At 39.7% G+C, this 19,152-nt stretch overlaps 1 protein-coding gene across 6 annotated transcripts in view; it reads right to left on the reverse strand.

The window, feature by feature from the left end:
• LRBA (LPS responsive beige-like anchor protein) overlaps positions 1-19,152 on the reverse strand; it is a 359,792-nt gene that overhangs the window by 209,930 nt on the left and 130,710 nt on the right. For all 6 annotated transcript variants that reach the window (XM_028742867.2, XM_028742869.2, XM_028742865.2 and 3 more), the window contains one exon: positions 1,033-1,199. In XM_028742867.2, the coding sequence (XP_028598700.2) occupies positions 1,033-1,199 (167 nt within the window). The remainder of the gene's footprint in view (positions 1-1,032; positions 1,200-19,152) is intronic.

Genomic DNA, 19,152 nt, shown 5'->3' on the forward strand with positions numbered 1-19,152 from the left:
ATTTGGTCCCTTCAGAAAGGATAAATTGGATTCTTCCCCCCACCCTGCTTACAGTTTTGTTGCAGTACCAGATGTTTCTCAAATGCCACATGCTGGGGCTCCTATGCGGAATGTAGCACCTGACCTTCTGTATAATTGACTAAAAATATTGATGTAATGGCATGGGTCTGATTGTGATTTATTAAAACCACTGCCGATCCCAGGCTGGCTGCCAGCATTGCAGCCTACTGATCGTATGGCATTAGGAAAGCCATCAATATTGAAACAAAATAAATGACATTAATGGGAAAGTATTAGGCCTACAGAGGCAAGGCTCCAACCAGTTATATGGATTTGAGAAGAAAGATGAAGCACAAAAACTACCATAAAACCAAATATTAAGATTTCTCAATATACAGTTTAGTATCTGTGACAAAATTCTTATGTTTTTCTTCTGCAGGAAAGCATAAACGAATGTTTAAAAGATCAAGTTATAATCCTTTTAAAAAAAATATTGGGACTATAATCATCCTGTGTGCTTCTTTTTTTACATGTTTTATGATGGCTAAATGCATTCTGGCTTTCCCATAAAGACATTTTGTTTTCCTGATAATGCTATTTACATTTTGGGGAATGATATAAGGGCTATTGCAAAGTGCATTATACAATACTTCCATTTAGCTGCAAATTGTTATAAAGTGAAAAATAATCATGTTCTATACTCAATGGATTAGATAATTTACAAGCTGATTATACAGATCTCAATCAAAAGGTGGGTCACTGAGACAACTTTGGTTTCTGGATCACCTTATTAGATATATCGTCACTTCCGCCTTCTTATACTCAAATGAACATCTAAACACAGGCACTCCATTCTATTTAAGAGACATTATGGAAAACCTGAGTCAAAAAATGATCAAGTTGTAGAAATGAATCAGTATTTTCTGTTGCTTTTTTGTTAGTTTAAATCTAATTTTAGTGTTAACACTGTCCTTTCAGGACCAGTGATACCAGACACATCCATATATTGCCAAATGTTAAAGATCTGTTTACCTTGGTGCAGAATTGCCCCAGGCTCCATGCTTATCCATCAGAATGTTGATGATTTTCTGTATTAGCTGAGTTGCTGTCACATGATCTCGATACTTGGCCGCCCTTATCAAATGATCACACATCTTCTCATCCTCTCGCTTATCTGCAGAATACTGGGCCGACAATGACTGAAGTGGGGAAGAGAGGACAAAAAAAACCATGTTAAATACTGTGCACTTCTGTACTCAGTTCTGTCAACAAAGAAAAAGTTACTAGACTCTCCACATAGAATTTCTGGAACAAGATACAGACCCAGATGACACATAACACTAAGTCAAACCAAGTCTATGTGTGATTGCATAAGCATGCAGGTAAATTGCCATGATATCTGTACTAAAAAAAAAGATAAACAAACATGGGGGGGGGGAGTATGCAGGTAAATCACAGCTGCTTTGCTCCTACCATGGTCCCATTACCACCACACCACCCACAGTTAAGCCACAGTTTGGGTTAGTGTTTCGCCTGAACCTAAGCTCATGGTTTGTCTTGCTTCTGAAAAATGACAAGCTGTAGTCCAAGGTTTATTCTTGGCAAACCATTCATGATTTGTCAGTGGGAAACAGACCATGAGTTCAGGTTCAGACATCAAGTTTAATCAAATCATGTTTTAGTTCCTGGTGGTGTACAAGGAGCAGGATACAGGGAGCAACAAAGTAGCTGTGATTTTTATTGTGAATACCCACTTGTTCACACTTAGCCTTTGGCTTAGCTGGGGCTGATTTTAGTTGGAGTCCCCAACATCTAGAAGATCAAAGGGTTCTCAACCCCAGCCCTAGAGGATTTTGTAAATACATGATGCACCCAAGTTCCTTTTTAAGAAGGGATTGGTGATGATGCAATTAAGTCTTAAATAAGTATGCACATAGAATTTTATTTGGTAGCACTTTATGGTTTGGGAACATGACATTAAAAAAAAAAAAAAAAACAGCATAGGAAGCCAGCACCAGTAACTCTCATATACCAAGAAGAAGCAAGTGTTGGTCAATGGAAGGTTCATATATGAAACACTTGGCCTCTTCTACTGCTGGACCCCTGCCCCCCACCCCACGACTGGCATTCATGCTGCCTTTGACTGTGGAAGTGCCATAGCACCATAGAACTTTAGATACCCTTCTAAAGTCATCCAAGCAGTGTTAGAAACTGAGATATGAAAGCTAGGATCTAAATGGCACCTTAAACCTAGGTTATGGGCACAACAATGGAATGTCTAGGCACACTTTTTTTATAACAAGAATACAAAGCTGAAAATGAATGAACTGCAGCTAAAATATTATGTTCCTTTTTCACACTCTGCAGTTTTAAACTGAAATCTTAGGTGTACTACTGCGCCCAGAGCTCAGAAACTGCTCGCACTAATGAGATTCCCTGTCACAAAATGCACCCTAGAACAATGGGAGTTTCGAACACTGCATCCAAGCTGATAGCCATCTTACAGTAACAAATATCATAGTTTAACTATGTGCTGTGTAAAGATGCATGTTCTTTTGTCTGTTCGGTGCATCTGTGCACCGTTTGATTTGTTTCACACTGTTTCACATTACAAGGAAGGCTAGAGCATCCAACCAACTATCTACTTCTTTATCCCCATCAAGACCAGGTAAGCCAGTGCGATAGGCAAGCAATGTGAGCAGGGTAAGCAGCCCCTAGTACTTTCAGAAGATGTAATCAAAGGAAGAATAATTATGAGTTTATGTTAATAGTGGGTGACATCCAGTCGTATCAGCCTACTCATGCAACAGACTTTTGTTTGCACAGCGGGACTTTCCATTTACATACACACACACACACACACACACACACACACACACACACACACACACACATCGGCAGCCTCCTGCACACTGCCAAAATCTGCTGTATAGGGTTGCAGGATCCTTTGGAGCAGTTTTGGTGGCATAGGGAGGCAGACAGAATGGGAAAGTCCCATCCAATTTGCTCACATGATGCTGAATATAACCCAGCATTTTGAGAGTAGTCCATTGGCTTAATTTTCATATACTAAGTCAGAGCTTAAATAGGAATTTAACTTTTGGTTATACTAAGTCAGCTCCTATAAAGGTATTCAAGTGTTTAATACTATAGCAACAATATTAAACTGGTGGTTGTTCAACAAAAGGACAGTATAATTGACCTTATTATAAGGAGAATAAGAAGAAAAAGCTCACAATGAAGTTATTACAGTAAGTGTCATGCTTTATCATTTGGGGGGGAAAGGTGACAGTACTACATACCCCTGAGTACCCCCAGAAAATAAGCACTGATAAAATGCCATATAAAATGTGTTTAAAAAGAGCAGTCAAGACATGGTAAAAATCAAGGGAAACAACAATTCGTATGAAAAACAATTAAGGATGGAGAAATAAGGGAATTTTCTCCTTTGACTAATGATTATTCCAGTCTACTAGGATATTCCTAGAAGTATTACCGAGTATAGAGAAACAGAGAAATGTTTGAAAACAAATGTTTCCGTGTATGCATCTATTTTCAGCTCCACAACAAATAATAGTGTAATGTTACTACGTTGAATAATACTAAGTTGAGTGTTGTTGTTTTTTTAAAAAAGAAACTATATCCAAGCTAATGATTACTAACCATTTCCGATAAGGGTATCATTAAGAAGAGAAAAAGCAATCTGAGGGGAAACAGGAACATGCCACCTGCAAATGCAAATTCCCATCCGAACCACAGATTTTAGTAAATGGAACAAGCTCCTGCGTTTTTCTGTTAGATCTTTTGCACTTGACCTTTAACCTCCCGTTTAAAGTCTGAACTAGAAATGCCACCCAGGGAAATCTTCCAAAGCTCCTGAATAAGACTTAGAAAAATGAAAGCTTAAAACCTCAATAGCAAACAAAAGTCAACCAATGACAATGTCTGACAGCCACCTTCAATTCTGAAGTGATGCTTCTGTCATCCAACGACTCAAAGTATTGATTTCTTTCAGCATGAAAAAGCCCAAGCCAATGAAATAGATATAGCAGCATGCCCCCTTTCCCCTCCCCCGATAATAGCCATCAAGGTTAACACAGGCAGAACACTTATCAAGGTATCTTTTCTATTTCTTCTTGTTTTAATGGACTGAATACAATGTATTGGCTTTTCATCTCTGCAACCTGCAGCCTCCGCCCTCTGCATCATCATCATTTATCTAGCCCTTAACGGATCTGAAGATTCAGGATCTGCATATAAATTAACTTTTTTCGAAAGCTATTTGTTACAGAAATCTGTTGTGGTCTCATTGCTTTGCCATATATAGGGAATCCTGGTTATTATTAACATAGTAAAAGTAGCCCCCCCCTCCATACCCCATGGTCTTTAGAAAATAAAGTGTTAAGACTATTTCATGATTAGAAGCGTTATAATCAGTACAAGGAAAGTTCTATAAAGGACAGTAATGTGATATACTGGTGCTAGTCAAAAGAGGGTTAATATTTTTACATGACGATAAGAATATGTTTTCTATAGGTAACAGAAGGAAATAAGCATATAGATAAGAATGCATGTTCAGTTTAATAATTGCTCTATTCTACTTCCTTTGAGATTTAATTTGTGCTTAAGGCAGTTGCTTTCTGTGTCCTTCTTACTGAAAGGTAGATGCTCCATAAGAAATGCACCAATTAGACAAATAGTAGAATTCTAACAAAGAGAATGCAAAAATCATACTGCGGCAATATCTTATACAGTTATACCTTGGATCTCGAACGCCTTGGCTCCCGAACAAATTGGCTCCTGAACGATCGAAACCCGGAAGTGAGTGTTCCGGTTTTCAAATGATTTTCAGAAGCTGAACGTCCGACATGGCTTCCGCAGCTTCCAATTGGTTGCAGGAGCTTCCTGCAGCCAATCAGAAGCAGCGCTTTGGTTTCTGAATGTTTTGGAAGTCGAATGGACTTCCGGAATGGACTCCGTTCAACCTCCAGGGTACGACTGTATTAAGAACAACTAAAATTGAAGTAGGGATTTTTTTTTCATCCTGAGGGCCACTTCACTTCATGGTTCACCACCTAGGGTCCACATGTTAACAGTGGGTGGGGCAGAGTGGAAAAAAGTGGATTGGGCCAGATGCAAAAGTAGGCAGAGCAATGGATGATACCTTAATCTTTGTACACTAGACTACATTCCTTACACACACACGAGGAATTATCACAGTTCAAGGACACATTCCAGACAGATTTGTGTCACAGAAGTGTGATAAAACAGCAAATAAGCTTCCAAGTTCTTCAGAACTCTTCTCCAGGCAGGATGTTTGGATTACTATATAACACACTCTACGTGGAGCTGCCTTTGAAAAATGCTCAGAAACTTCAATTGGCTCAAAAAGCTGCAGCCGCACTGTTGACTGGAAGATGAACTAGTGACTGGATCCCCGACAAGGTGGATGACACACTGAAGCCTTGTAACAGTGGTGCCAGAGTAGACATGGGGACACAGTTGGCATCCTTATTCTTATCTGGGTCTGCAGCAGCAGTTAGTCCCTGTGTTCATATCTCTGCTATATCACTATGTGTCTGTAGTTGCTGATGAGTAGCTGTCTTAGTTGGGGCCTGTCTGTAAACACCCTACCATCAAAGGTCTGTGAGAGGGAAGTGTCATTGTCCCATTGGTTTCAACTGAAAACCGTTAAGTGACAAGTAATGTTCTATCTTTTTCTCTTCTGTAGTAGGTTGTTCCTAAGTACCAGTCTAGCCTTGTGGATCTATTTCTCTCTCTCTTCCTGCCCCACCAACAACCTTCTTTGGGTGGGTAGTGTAGTTTGAGAAATGCTGATGGAAATTCTTAAGTTGTGACTCTGTCTGATGAGTCAGGTGTGGTTGTATCGTTGGTTGTATCATTCATCTGGTGAAGTGGACAGCCCACAAAAGCTGATGCCGAAATAAATGTGTTAGTCCATCAAGCATTTCAAAACTCCTTTTCCCCCCTGCAATATGGCCACTCCTCTGGGGATAATAAAATAAATTCTTCTTCTATTGCTGTACTGTAGCTATATTGTAGCTGTTAAAGGGAAATACGGTAGCGAACCTTCCTGGTGTTTATTTGTATGCTTAAAACTATGAAACACTGAGTTTAAACAAGGTGACATACACAAAGAGCAGAATACAGTGGTACCTTGGGTTACAGACGCTTCAGGTTACAAACTCTGCTAACCCAGAAATAGTACCTCGAGTTAAGAACTTTGCTTCAGGATGAGATCAGAAATCGTGCAGCGGCGGCGCAGCGGCAGTGGGAAGCCCCATTAGCTAAAGTGGTGCTTCAGGTTAAGAACAGTTTCAGGTTAAGAACGGACCTCCAGAACGAATTAAGTTCTTAACCCGAGGTACCACTGTACAGAGCTACTACTTCTCTTTTGTAAAGAGTACATGACACTAGGCTTACAAAGTTTCTTCACATCCATGACCAAAATTACCGCTAAAGATTACTGCCAACAATATTCAAGAGGGAAGGATTCTGCTAAGTGGAAGGTGAGTTCTGCTCATGTTAAAAACCCAATTCGTTCCCCTCCACTGTTGCTTCCTGTCTCTCCCAAAACCTACCTGAGGGCTGGTAAGGATTTCCAGAATGGTAGGAGATGGGACTTGCAGACTGTAGTTAGAAGAGGGAAATCAGTGGGCAGGGGAAGGTTAGATGAAAAATTCTTCTTCTGCTCACACAAGGCAACCCAAAACTAACAGAAGTTGCTGGCAGGTAATCAGAAACTTCATGATATTAGGATTCTAAAATACACAAGCAGCTACAACTTGTGGCCAGACAGAAACAACAAATCAACAAACCTATTGAGGGAGGGGGACCTCTACTCTAGCTTAAAATCGGAAATAAACACAAGCTTTAAAAAACTACATCCCTCTAGCAAAAAAGAGTGTGCTTACTAAATATTTTAGATTGTTTTTGAAAGCTACAAACACACACACACACACACAAATGTTTACTGTTATCGGTGGCCCATTACACAAACTAAGATGTTTTTATTTTCTGCTCAAGTACAGACAGCATACCCAAAAGAAGAAAACTACATCAGTTACAAAATCAGATTGCAAATGTGTTTACGGTAACTAAATTACAGCTAATCATATTAACTGCTTCGCCCCCTCACAGTACATCATGCTTTCATCAAATCAGTCAAGCTAGAACACTGAAAGGAATATACTTTCTTATGGCGCTATCTTTCCCCAAGATCCTCTTTTTTGAACTGACTGCAAGGGCTAAGGCATATTTATACAGCTCAAAACCTGAAAAGAAAATCAGTCGTGTCCAAAAATACTTTGATCTGGATAAAGTGAGAGCCAAGGTATGCTCTACAAATTCCTCACAAAGGATATACTTCTGTGTATACATGCAACCCACCATTAGATAGCAATGTTTTATAAAGCCACATTAAGCCATGGCTCCTTTGTACATACATGGGTAGATGTGGCAAAATGCCTGTGCAAAACAACAGCCACTTGTGACAATTACTTGTGGGTTGAAAGATTCTACATGGCAAGGTAGAAACAGAATATTGATAACAGGTTAAGATGATTTTACCCCTACCCTACTTAAGCTGAGCAATTGTTTTAAAAACTTCCTAATAACTATACAATGCTTGCACTCTTAAGAATGGCATTATCATAGGCAGACAGAAGGAGATGAATACTCTGGTAGTCTTAATGCCAAGATGAGTTGCCTACACCTCTGAGTGCATTCCAGCCACCATGTTCCTTCTCAGTTTTCTCTTCTAGCAACTAGATTCAGGGACCTAAATAAACTATACTTTTGGTCTAACTTTGCTGCTGTATTCTCTGTGTCCATATGAGGAAGACTGCTATTGTTGAAGTCTTATCAGGCTGCCTCAAACAGCAAACAGTTGAGGAAAAACAAGAAACTGTTGTAAAATATCTCATCCAGATATTATTTAAGGCAATATTTTTGACCTAGGTTCTCACAAACATGTGGCAAACATTTCATTCAAAAGAACTGTACTTCTTTCAAAGAGAGCCTAGGTACCTGAACAAGAACTAATTTCAGTCTCACTGCTCAATACAGGAAGTACTGTTGAAGTGTATTTAGCAAAAGGATTCAACATAACAATAGTGGTAGATAAGGACCAGCAAATGTACATGCAATCCTTTTATTTCATAGTTTTCTAAACTTAAAAGCAGCATTTAAAAAAAATGATTTGGGTTGTCTTTTTTTAAGGAAGAATATGTGGTCTACCACTGACAATGTTTGATCTAATCCCTGAAATCTAATACAACATTTAAGAAGCAGTCACATGCTTCATTCCTAATGAAGGCCTAGAAAGGAGAGTTCACTTTATTCTGGAGGCACGTATCAAAGTAGATCTCACCAAGCAACAGAGGCGCATCATCTAAGGATCTTTTTCACATTAAGAATCCTATTAGAAGGAAAACACTAAAAGGTAATTGAATTTCCCTCAGTTATCTTCATCTCTGTCAGCTCCTGCTACAATAACTTACTCTCCAGAGCACAGATAACTCAATTCTGTCCAGCAAGCATATGTTATGAATCTCCAAAGCAAACTTGTCTAAATCATTCTGGTCTTCTATCAAGGTTGGCTGTGGATATGAACTCTGACAGAAAGCAAACAAATTTATTTTTATCTTTTCAATAATTCACTTCTTCATGGCTTGATAGAAGAATCCAAGGATATTTATGTTTTTAGTAATTTTGGCATTATAAATACTGACTGAACATTGACTGGAATTAAAACCTGTTTAAACAGCCATTTTGTTATTAGCACTTTCAAGCTGAAAGATAATTTGAGGTATACTGTATAGACTTACTAGAGATTTCTATAAATGAAAGCGTTCCTTCCAATTACATTTGCACAATTGGTTAAGACTAGCATGTATACTTCATGTTTAATTCAAGACCATGCTTAAATGTATTGTGGTTTATAACAGTGGATGTATTTTTTACAATTATTATTTATTACATTTTTGAACCTCCCTTCAGCAAAGGTTCCCAAGGAGGTGTAAAACATTAATACATGTATCAAAACATCAACATTAAAACCACACACCTACTAATACAGTGATTCTTATGCAAATTCAGCGGCTATAGCTAACAGAACAACCAACCAACACCTGTCCACCAAAACCAAAAGAAACAGAGATGTCTTCAGCTGATGTCAAACAGATGCCTGCAAGGGGGACAATTGTACCTACAAAAGAAGGAATTCCACAAGTGGGGTGTCATAACAGAGAGGCACTTGCACTGCATCATCACATAATTGACCATGGCTGACAACGGAGCCATCAGAAAATCTTACAGCACTTCCACAAATACCTAGGTCCCAAGCCATGAAGGGCTTTGTACTGGCAGGCAACACTACTCTTTTAGATTAAAAGGTTAGTTAAGAATGCTTCAATCTAAGAATGCCCTTTTGCAATTCTAAGTTAAGTGAAACTTGAAATGTTAAAAACATACCTTGATAAAACAGAAGTAGAAATAAAAGCAGCAGCAGTTTATGATAAGGTTTGAACTATCCTTGGTTGCCAATTGTGGAGTGTCAGTTGCAGGAAGGCAAATGTAGGATGGGGGGAAAACTGCTGATGTACAATCTAGTAGCCTGTGCAAATAAAGTACCTGCGATCACATTCAAATCTAGCACAGTATGTTGCCCTACTTTTAATAGTTTCTATTCCTACATTCCTTCCCTTCCTACCAGTCACCATGCCCAATCTACTGTTCACTAAAGCAATGGTGCTTAAACAAACTGTACATGATCAACACCAAATGAGGGAGCCAAGTAGGGAGTTCCAGAACTGTGTAACTTCCGGAGCTGGAGGCTATGAGCTCAACAACAGCTTTTAATCTAGCAAGGCTCCAGAGGTGACAGAAAGACTTAAATCCTCACTGTTAGCTCCTCTTCTTCCTGGTCATCTGCTGGGCTGCTATTCACAGTGGAGTCTTTTCCCTCCTCCCAAAAAGGCCTTGCATCTAAGGAGACCTCTAGTCATACATAGACCCTGCAGGCAGGCAGGCAGGCAGGCAGGCAGGCAGGCAGGCAGGCAGGCAGGCAAACCTATGCCAACTCTGGGCTTGAGTGTAGGATGATATTTGAGATATTTGAGGGCTTGGGCTATGATCAGGTGGCTCAGGTGAGACATGCATGAGATGAGGCACTCCACTACCTTAGGACATTTGAGGGTTCCTTAGGGTTTTTATCTGTACTGTGATTCTATGCAAGGCCCCAGGACTTTTCCACAGAGGAGGTCTCTCTTGGTTTGGAATGGGCAAGATTCTGACACAAATTAGACTTTAGGACAAGTGGACATTAGAAAATAGGCTCTAATTAATTAAAGGTTTGTTACAACTTTATGCCCCTGCTAGAACTACTCTTTGGATTCTTTCTTATAGGTCCTTAACCAGTCCATACTAGATAAATTTGGGGCCGCCATAGTATAGCCGTGTAGTGATACAAAGCACAGAGGCAAGGGATAATCACAGAACCGGCTAACTCAATTTAGGTCACTCCCTATGATCACCTATAGCTAAAATTCTACCAGCACTTTGATAATGGAGCAGGGGGGAAATGAGAAATCTATTAAGATTTATCAATTATCTCCCACAGGAAAATTTATTCTTGCTTACAGACAACTTAATATGGAACAGTTATTTCTCAGCAGCAAGCCAACAACCCAGACACATAGATCAAGGAAGAACAGTACCAACAATGTTCCTTCTCTTTCTTATTCTGTGAAGAGGACTATTCAACCTCAGACATCAGCCATGCTGCTGTATCTGCACTAAACATACATTTACATCATACAACAAGTGTGCAGTGTTGCAGACAGAGTTGCTGGAACTAAACTGGGAAAGGGTTCAAATGAAGCTCACCAAGTGGCCATGAGCCAGGAACTCTTTTATCCTCCAAAACTCACAGTCCTGCAGTGAGAATAAAATGGGATAACTTAGTGCCACACCAAGCTCCCGATTGGAAGGGCAGAATTCAAATGTGATAGATTGATCACTTGCCAGCAATACTCTGAAGGATTTTACATGGACATAACAGAAGATGCATTAAGCATGTCTCATTTTTGGATCCCTCTCAAATATTCCAGGGGCCCTGAACACTGTGAGACACATCACTGTTCACTCACACAGATCTCCACTAATGAGAAATTGTTCTTAGGGTTCAGCTAAAAGTTATATGGGAGATATACAGAATTTATGGATATCCCCCGTTTTGCTTTTGAAGAAGTTAATAGCAGCTGGCAAAGATTACCAGTTTCTACAGCTGCATCTTTGCATATCCTGTGCTCCCTTGCATCCTTGCATCAGATCAGAGTCTTGGTTCTTCTGACCCGTGCTGTTTTCCCTTCTCCTGAAGTTGCTATTTGCTCTGTAGAGGAAAGTATGCTGGGCAAGGAGCAGCTGGGCCCTCCCCCAGCAACATAATAATCATGATCTGATGCAACCCTCCCCCCCCCCAAAAAAAAATGTTAACATCTTGCTAAGTTATTTACTTGATCTCAAAACCCAGGCCTTTTAATAGTTTTACTTGATAAATTGGTTTTATGCTACTCTTACATACTATTTTACTATACATTTCGACAGATCAATCCAAAGAGGGAGGGAGGGAGAACTGAAGGTGGATGAACCACAGAGCCTAGGACTTGCCAATCAGAAGGTCGGCAGTTCGAATCCCCGTGACAGGGTGAGCTCCCATTGCTCGGTTCCAGCTCCTGCCAACCTAGCAGTTTGAAAGCATGCCAGTGCAAGTAGATAAATAGGTACCACTGCAGCGGGAAGGTAAACGGCGTTTCCATGCACTGCTCTGGTTTGCCAGAAGCGGCTTAGTCACGCTGGCCACGTGACCCGGAAGCTGTACGCTGGCTCCCTTGGCTAATAAAGCGCCGCAACCCCATAATCGGCCACGACTGGACCTAATGGTCAGGGGGTCCTTTTACATTTACCTTTACCTTTAATGAACTTCCATCCACATTTGTCCATTTCAGGCTGTGGGTGAGAGAGAGCCATTCAATTTCCCTCCCACTGTCTTCCATTGTTTCCAATGATAGGGGGGGGGCAATGCCATACACACACCAAGAGGGTATGCTGGGTAACTGGGAATGCTATTCCACTTTGCATCTACCAACAGAACTCTTGTGTTAGGTAAGGCAAAGGATGCAGAGGTTTCTGGAGGTAGAAGGAGTATTGTGGAGTCATATCTTCCTCTCCAATGGAAGACCTCTCTTTCTGTCCTCAGAGGAGGAGATCTGAAATATCCTATAGGATTCCAGTCTTACTGTTGCTGGTTTCCATTGATTTAATCTTAGTATGATTTAAGGCCAAATTTTTTTAAAAAAAGTTTTTGAAGGGCAGGATGCAAATTGTTTAAAGTAAACCAAAATAACAGAAATCAGGAAGGGAGATCCAGATTATGTAACATCTAGTTGTGCCCATACATATATCTTGAATAAACCCCTATCTTCCTACTTAAACATTGGCCTGGCTCAGTTTTGGCAGGGAATGCTAAACTTTATTGTATTTTAAAATTATTATTCAGCTGAAAAACAAAGCATCTCACTGACCCCCATTGTACTGTTACAAGATTATCCCAGTTTTAAAAAAAATAATGCTGAAAATGTTGTTGAGCATAATTAAAATATACTTTCTTCATAGTTAGTAGCTAACAACATATGAAAATTATTACATAAAAAGCAGAACCATTACTAGCTTCTTCAGAATTTAAAGCAGAAGATCTTTTACAAAAGGAAGTCTTTACTATAACGTCATCCTGCTTCGCCAAACACTGTCATCCTTTTTAAAACAACCCATTAGTCTTTTTTGAATTACACTGATCCAAATCCAGCAATGTCTTTATTTTTTTCAATTCCATCTTTTAAATAGTATTTTTATTAATTCCTGCGAAACTTAACAAGAAAGTAGCTAGTTTGTTCATCCCTTTACATTCATGTGTAAGCACTACATCAGTTATGCATCAAATGTATAACTTGTAGAGTGTGGGGAGATTATAATTTCACCTTTGGATAAGAGTTTGACATATGAGCTCAAGGGGAACATCTACCATGTCCTTTTTTTTCTAATAGCCATGTAACATGTTTGTAGTTTTTCTTGAATTTCACAAACCAGCTAAATTAAAAAGTCATATTTGTAGGTAATGAGAATTCATAAGGATTCCTCCCTCATATGCTCAGTATGAACCTGTTGTGAGAGAAGATTCAGTAGAGCGCAAAGGGGTTCAGCTGATCCCCCGGGCTGAGCTATAGCCTTTTGGTTGGACCTGATTACCAGCACCAGCATCTTCCTGTATGGTGGCTGAAGTCAGAAAAATCTGGGGAGGATACACAAGTGAGGAAGGTATCCCGCATCTCGGGGAAAGGCAGAGAGAAGATGCTGATGGAAGTCAGAAAGAGGTAAAAGATAATTTTATAAAGTAAAACCAATAATAATTTGACATTAACGTTATAGGAAAGATGAAAGAATGTGGCAGTTTGGGTGCATGGGATAAGATACAAATTAAGTGTGAAAGGTCCTGCCAACCTAGCAGTTCGAAAGCACATCAAAGTGCAAGTAGATAAATAGGTACCACTCTGGCAGGAAGGTAAACGGCGTTTCGGTGTGCTGCTCTGGTTCACCAGAAGCGGCTTAGTCATGCTAGCCACATGACCCGGAAGCTGTACACTGGCTCCCTCGGCCAATAAAGCGAGATGAGCGCTGCCGCAACCCCAGAGTCGGTCACGACTGGACCTAATTGTGATGGGATGATGAGCTGCTTGTGCGTAAAATCCTGGTCCCTCAGAGTTTGGTTAAGTCCGCAAACCTCTGCCTATAACGGAGCCCCTTCAGCATGGCTCCGTCAGTCGCTAGCAGAATCCGACAGTGGGCGCTTGCGGAATCTCTTCCAGCATAAAAGCTCCTTAACGGAAAGGCGTCTTCTGGACTCTCGGCGCGACAGTTTCCGGCGAGGAGTGGGTGTCCCTATAGGAGGTCCTGAAACCTCCCCACTGTTTTCGCTGGAAGTGTCTCTGAGCCATCCCTCCAACTCACTTTCCCTCAGAGCTCCTTCTCTCCCCCTGCTGGTTCCCTCTTCCGCTGCTAAGTCTCTCTCAACCTCTGTGAGCCCTTCCACCTCCTGTCCTTCCGATGGCAGTTCCCTGACACTAATGGTCAGGGGTCCCTTTACCTTTACCTTTTAAGTGTGAAAGGAGAGGCGGAGAAGAAATTACAGATGAGCAAAAACAGTTTGAAAGGCAAGGGGAGGGATATAAATTAAAAAGCCTCTGGTTTAGCAAGTGGGCAACCAAGCCAAACTGCACCCCCAGCTAGTGTCTATATTTAGCAGGGATGTAAACAGATACGAATTTCTGCCTGATGCTTCAATAAAATGCAATGTCGTTCCCCCACCACAGCAATGTGCGGTGAATTTCCAGTCAGAATTTCTTCATGTGCAGCTTTCCCAAACACTCCTTACCTACGCAGCTAATATATTATGCCTGATGCATCTATAAACGGCACTGCTCACTCTTCAGCTGTTAACAGCCATCCAGCTCCAAATAGTGGAGAAGCCTGAATTATCACTGGGTACCATACCAGTATCTACATTGCCCTTAACAGTTGCAATTTGGAGCTTGAGTAAACATGGAAAACCCTTAACATAACATGTTAAGATGAAATGCTCCCCCCCCCCTTTCTTTTTTGCAAACTGAATAATAATAAAGTCAGTGCAGCCCTACAGTTTAGGGGCAGAGATTTCTCCAGATGTCTGGAAGCCTCACTTGCAATTGTTCTACGTGCATAATACACAAACACAGAGAGCACATAAATTATCTCAAGAAATACCTCTTATTTCCCACCTTTTAATTCCATATCCCCCCCCCCCCCAGCCAATAGTGTATGTTTTCTCCTATTTACATCTTATTGTATGGAAACAAACTTTAAAAATGAATCTGTTCACATTCTGCACTAGTCTGGTATGGCTGAAAAAGCAGCATCCTACAAATGCTTTCCCTCTTTTCCCTTGAAGTTCAGGGTTTTACATTAGCCACCCTCATTCCTTAGATGCACAAACGAGCTAAATATAGAAAGGGGAAGGATAGGGAAATTGTAAGATGAATCAAAGTGGTATCTTGCTATTGATAGCCTTGGCCTCCATAAATTTGTTGAATCCGCTTCAGAGGTCATCACTGTCTCCCATGCGAGCTGATTCCATACTTTACCTATGTGCAACATATATGCGTAACATACCGTATTTTTTGCTCTATAAGACTCACTTTTTCCCTCCTAAAAAGTAAGAGGAAATGTGTGTGCGTCTTATGGAGCGAATGCAGGCTGCGCAGCTATCCCAGAAGCCAGAACAGCAAGAGGGATTGCTGCTTTCGCTGCGCAGTGATCCCTCTTGCTGTTCTGGCTTCTGAGATTCAGAATATATTTTTTCTTGTTTTCCTCCTCCAAAAACTAGGTGCGTCTTGTGGTCTGGTGCGTCTTATAGAGCGAAAAATACGGTATATTTCTATTTTGCTTTTCCACTCAGGAGCTAAACATTGTGCATGTTTCCCTCTCTTTCCCCCTTTTATATTTGCAGCATCTCCGTGAGATAAGCTAGGTTAATATATGTTAATACATATATTGACACACATATATTATGTATGCTATTATACATACATTAACATATATATATATATGTAGATCTGGGAGGGGCCCAATCCACATACAGTATACCCAGCCCAGGAAATCCTGTTGGCACCTCTGCCTGGCCCAAATTATGGCCTGTGTCTATCGTACCTCACAGCTATGTGATGGTTGTATTACTAAGGCTGTAAGAAGGTGTAATGGCTTAGGGCTGATTCCCAGGATTGGTTGCTCCTAATAAACTGTTCCTATGATTATTGTCTTAATTATTTTGCCTTCTTTTTTTTAAAAAAAGAGAGAGTTCAAACATGTTCATGTGAGTAAACACAATACAGGAAATGTTTCTCAAGGCTACTCAAAAGCTAAGATTTAATAGATAAAGCATATCTGATGCTTAGCTATAAGGAAAGGGAAGACTCACAGAAAGCATTATTTTATTTTATTTTTGCAAAGGAGGACACGTGAAATAAGCTAGAAACTACCTGTATCTTTTGAGCAAGGCATAACTACATTTACATTCGTATTCAACGTAAGCCATAAACCAAAACATGAACAGCTTATTGCTGCTTAACTATAGCCTATAAATTGGCACAGGGTGAAAATTAGGGCTATAGAGAAGTCCAACTAATACGCATGAAGAAACATAACTGAAGGGAAAAGGGCAACAAATTTTACAGCAGCTGGAAATGCTAGATTTAATTATTGAAGGGCAATCATGCAGAGAAGTTAGCTGCCTAATATGATTTACAACAAAGAAGAATCCAATGAATATCCCAGTTATATTGACAAACTGCTAATAATCAGAACGTAAGACTATTGCACTTTGCGACAAATGCATAATTTAAGTAAAGACATCACAACAAAAAGGAAACGATGCATGCCTTACTTATAAACCACAAAAACTGTAACCTGCGTATCTCTCTCTCTCTCTCTCTGTGTGTGTGTGTGTGTGTGTGTGTGTGTGTGTGTGTGTGTAAAACATGCTGCATTTTGAAGAATAGCTGTTTATACTACTGAGAAACTGACTGGCCAGTCACAAGCCATAAACATCCAAACAAAGCAGTATAAAATGAAAAACATTTTATTCACACTTATATTTTCTTTGTTCAACACTTTATATTTAACATTCTTATGCTTGTCTCTTAATCACTCTTGCATATATCACAGTTGGGACTATTAAGCATCCACTTTGCATGCAGAAGGTCCCAGGTAGAATGACCAGCCTGAAACCTTAGAGGGCCACTGACGGTCAGTGTAGACAACAAGTGCCAAAACTGATGTGCAAATCACTGTATCACTGATTTTCAGAGCTCCTAATAAAACCACCAACAGCTAGTGCTCAAACACATAATCCAAAATGCATGCAGACTGTTATTAACAAATGCATACTACTTGAAGGGACATTGCCAGGGATTCAGACCCATTTCTGTTTGGGGTGCTTCACAATTTCCCTCCTGCTAGAAGTGACATGGTGCTACACCTATTTTCCAGTACACATGTTTACCATTTACTTTTAAGAGGTCATGGCTGTGGTGTCATCATCCCATTTTTGCAGGAGATGTTCACAGAAAACCCTGAAAGAATACGTTGTATTTGTGGAACCTATAAGCATTCACAGTATCTATGAATATTTAATAGACTTCCCTTTAAATAATAATAAAAATCAGGTTCAAGTCACTCCAGATTTAGCCCTGGGAAGTCGTAAAAAATATTGTTCATTCCAAATTAATTGTGCAATGCTCATAAGTCTATTGCACCCACTATCAAAGGATCCCTGCATGCAGTAGGATTGTGTGGGCATTGAGAAAAATCAGCTCAGACAAAAAACCAAAGTTCTGCCCTTTCTCTTTGCCAATGCTTAAATGGAGTAATAATAATAATAATAATATTTTTATTATTTGTACCCCACCTATCTGACTGGGTTGCCCCAGCAACTATGAACAGCTTCCAAAATATATAAAACATAATAAAACATTACACTTTGAAAGGCTTCCCTATACAGGGCTGCCTTCAGATGTTGGTTTCATTCTTTAGAAGATAGATATTTTAAAAAGATATAGTCTTGTACTTATTATGAAAATGATGATCTAAATGCATACTGTGTGCTGTTTTGTGCTTTAATATAAAAATTAATCTCACTTTTTATTTCAACATTTTCTTCAGGGCATTTTAAACAGCAGTACTAAGAGTTAAATCACAATTTATTGTTATGTGTGAACATATTCCCTTATGTTTGCGTGATTTGATAACAGAATTAACTTGCTCTGAAGTGTGGCAGCGTTACAGCAAATCACCTCGTGGTTTTGGCTATAGTTTGTTTTCTGCACCCATCTGAATAATTCTACTACATTTGGATTCATGTTATGTTCATGACTGAGTCTTAACTCCTATCTATTCCTTCACACTCCCCCCCCCCCCAAGCAGCATAATGCTTCTCTTTCCAAAACTAATTTCTGCTGAAACATATGGATATCTTATGAGTTCAAGAGCAACATGCCTTGGTCAATAGAGAAAACTATGACTGCCTCCTCCAGTTCTGATAAGTATAACAGAAGTGCTGTCTTTTCTGCAGTCTAGCTTCTGTTTAAGTTCAAGATTATGTGAATTAAATCCCTTCAGCCATCACACTGAGATATAACAGAGTCAAGGCAACATCAGATCAAGAAGTGTCAACCAACACCTGCCTGAAGACAGTTCAAAGACATAAGAAACACACAGAGAAATAAAAAAATTGTGGTCAGTTCTGACAGAGGCAGCATTTTGAAATGCAGTAAAAAAAAATTCCCATGATTTAGCTATTCTTATGTGAAAAAAGTGTAGTTAAAGGGCATAGGGGTATGTTAGCAGCAGGAAAAGAAGAGCAATTCACCTAATCAATGAGGCCATGTCACTCATGGTGCATCTGCATAAAACCAGTGTATAAGTTGTCACCTTTGTCAGACTCCAATGATTATCAGGCAATGAACTAAAAAAGATGTATATTTCGTCTCCACAGGACTGTCTACCAACCCTTCATTTTTTGATGTAACAAATGAAACCTGCCTGCTATTTCACTAGCACAAAATGACAATGTAGATATCTGACAACATCTCTGTTTGCAGGAGTGGGTAACTAGGTCTAGATGAAGTACAGACAGCTTATTAAACAATGCACAGCATGAATCCTGAGGCCCACAGAGATGACCTTTAGAAACATTACCACTGTCCAGGAAAATAAACTTTCCACTTCTTACGCATTTTAAAACAAATGTTTATGTGTTAATAAATAAGGAAAATCCTCAATGTTTCATTTGTAAAAGAAAACGGCAAAACAAAAATAAAATTAGTTCTTAGGAGAATCCAATAAAAAACTAGTTTTTTATGAGGTATTTCTTTTTTGTTCTGTATTGAACTGGTCGGGAGGCCATAGTAATCCAATAAATTCAAAATACATGTCGATGTAATTCATTGTCCCTCAATATTAAATTATCCTTTATTTTTATTTAGT

The sequence above is a fragment of the Podarcis muralis genome, chromosome 9 (genome assembly GCF_964188315.1).
Source record: "Podarcis muralis chromosome 9, rPodMur119.hap1.1, whole genome shotgun sequence".
NCBI classification, from domain to species: Eukaryota; Metazoa; Chordata; class Lepidosauria; order Squamata; family Lacertidae; genus Podarcis; species Podarcis muralis.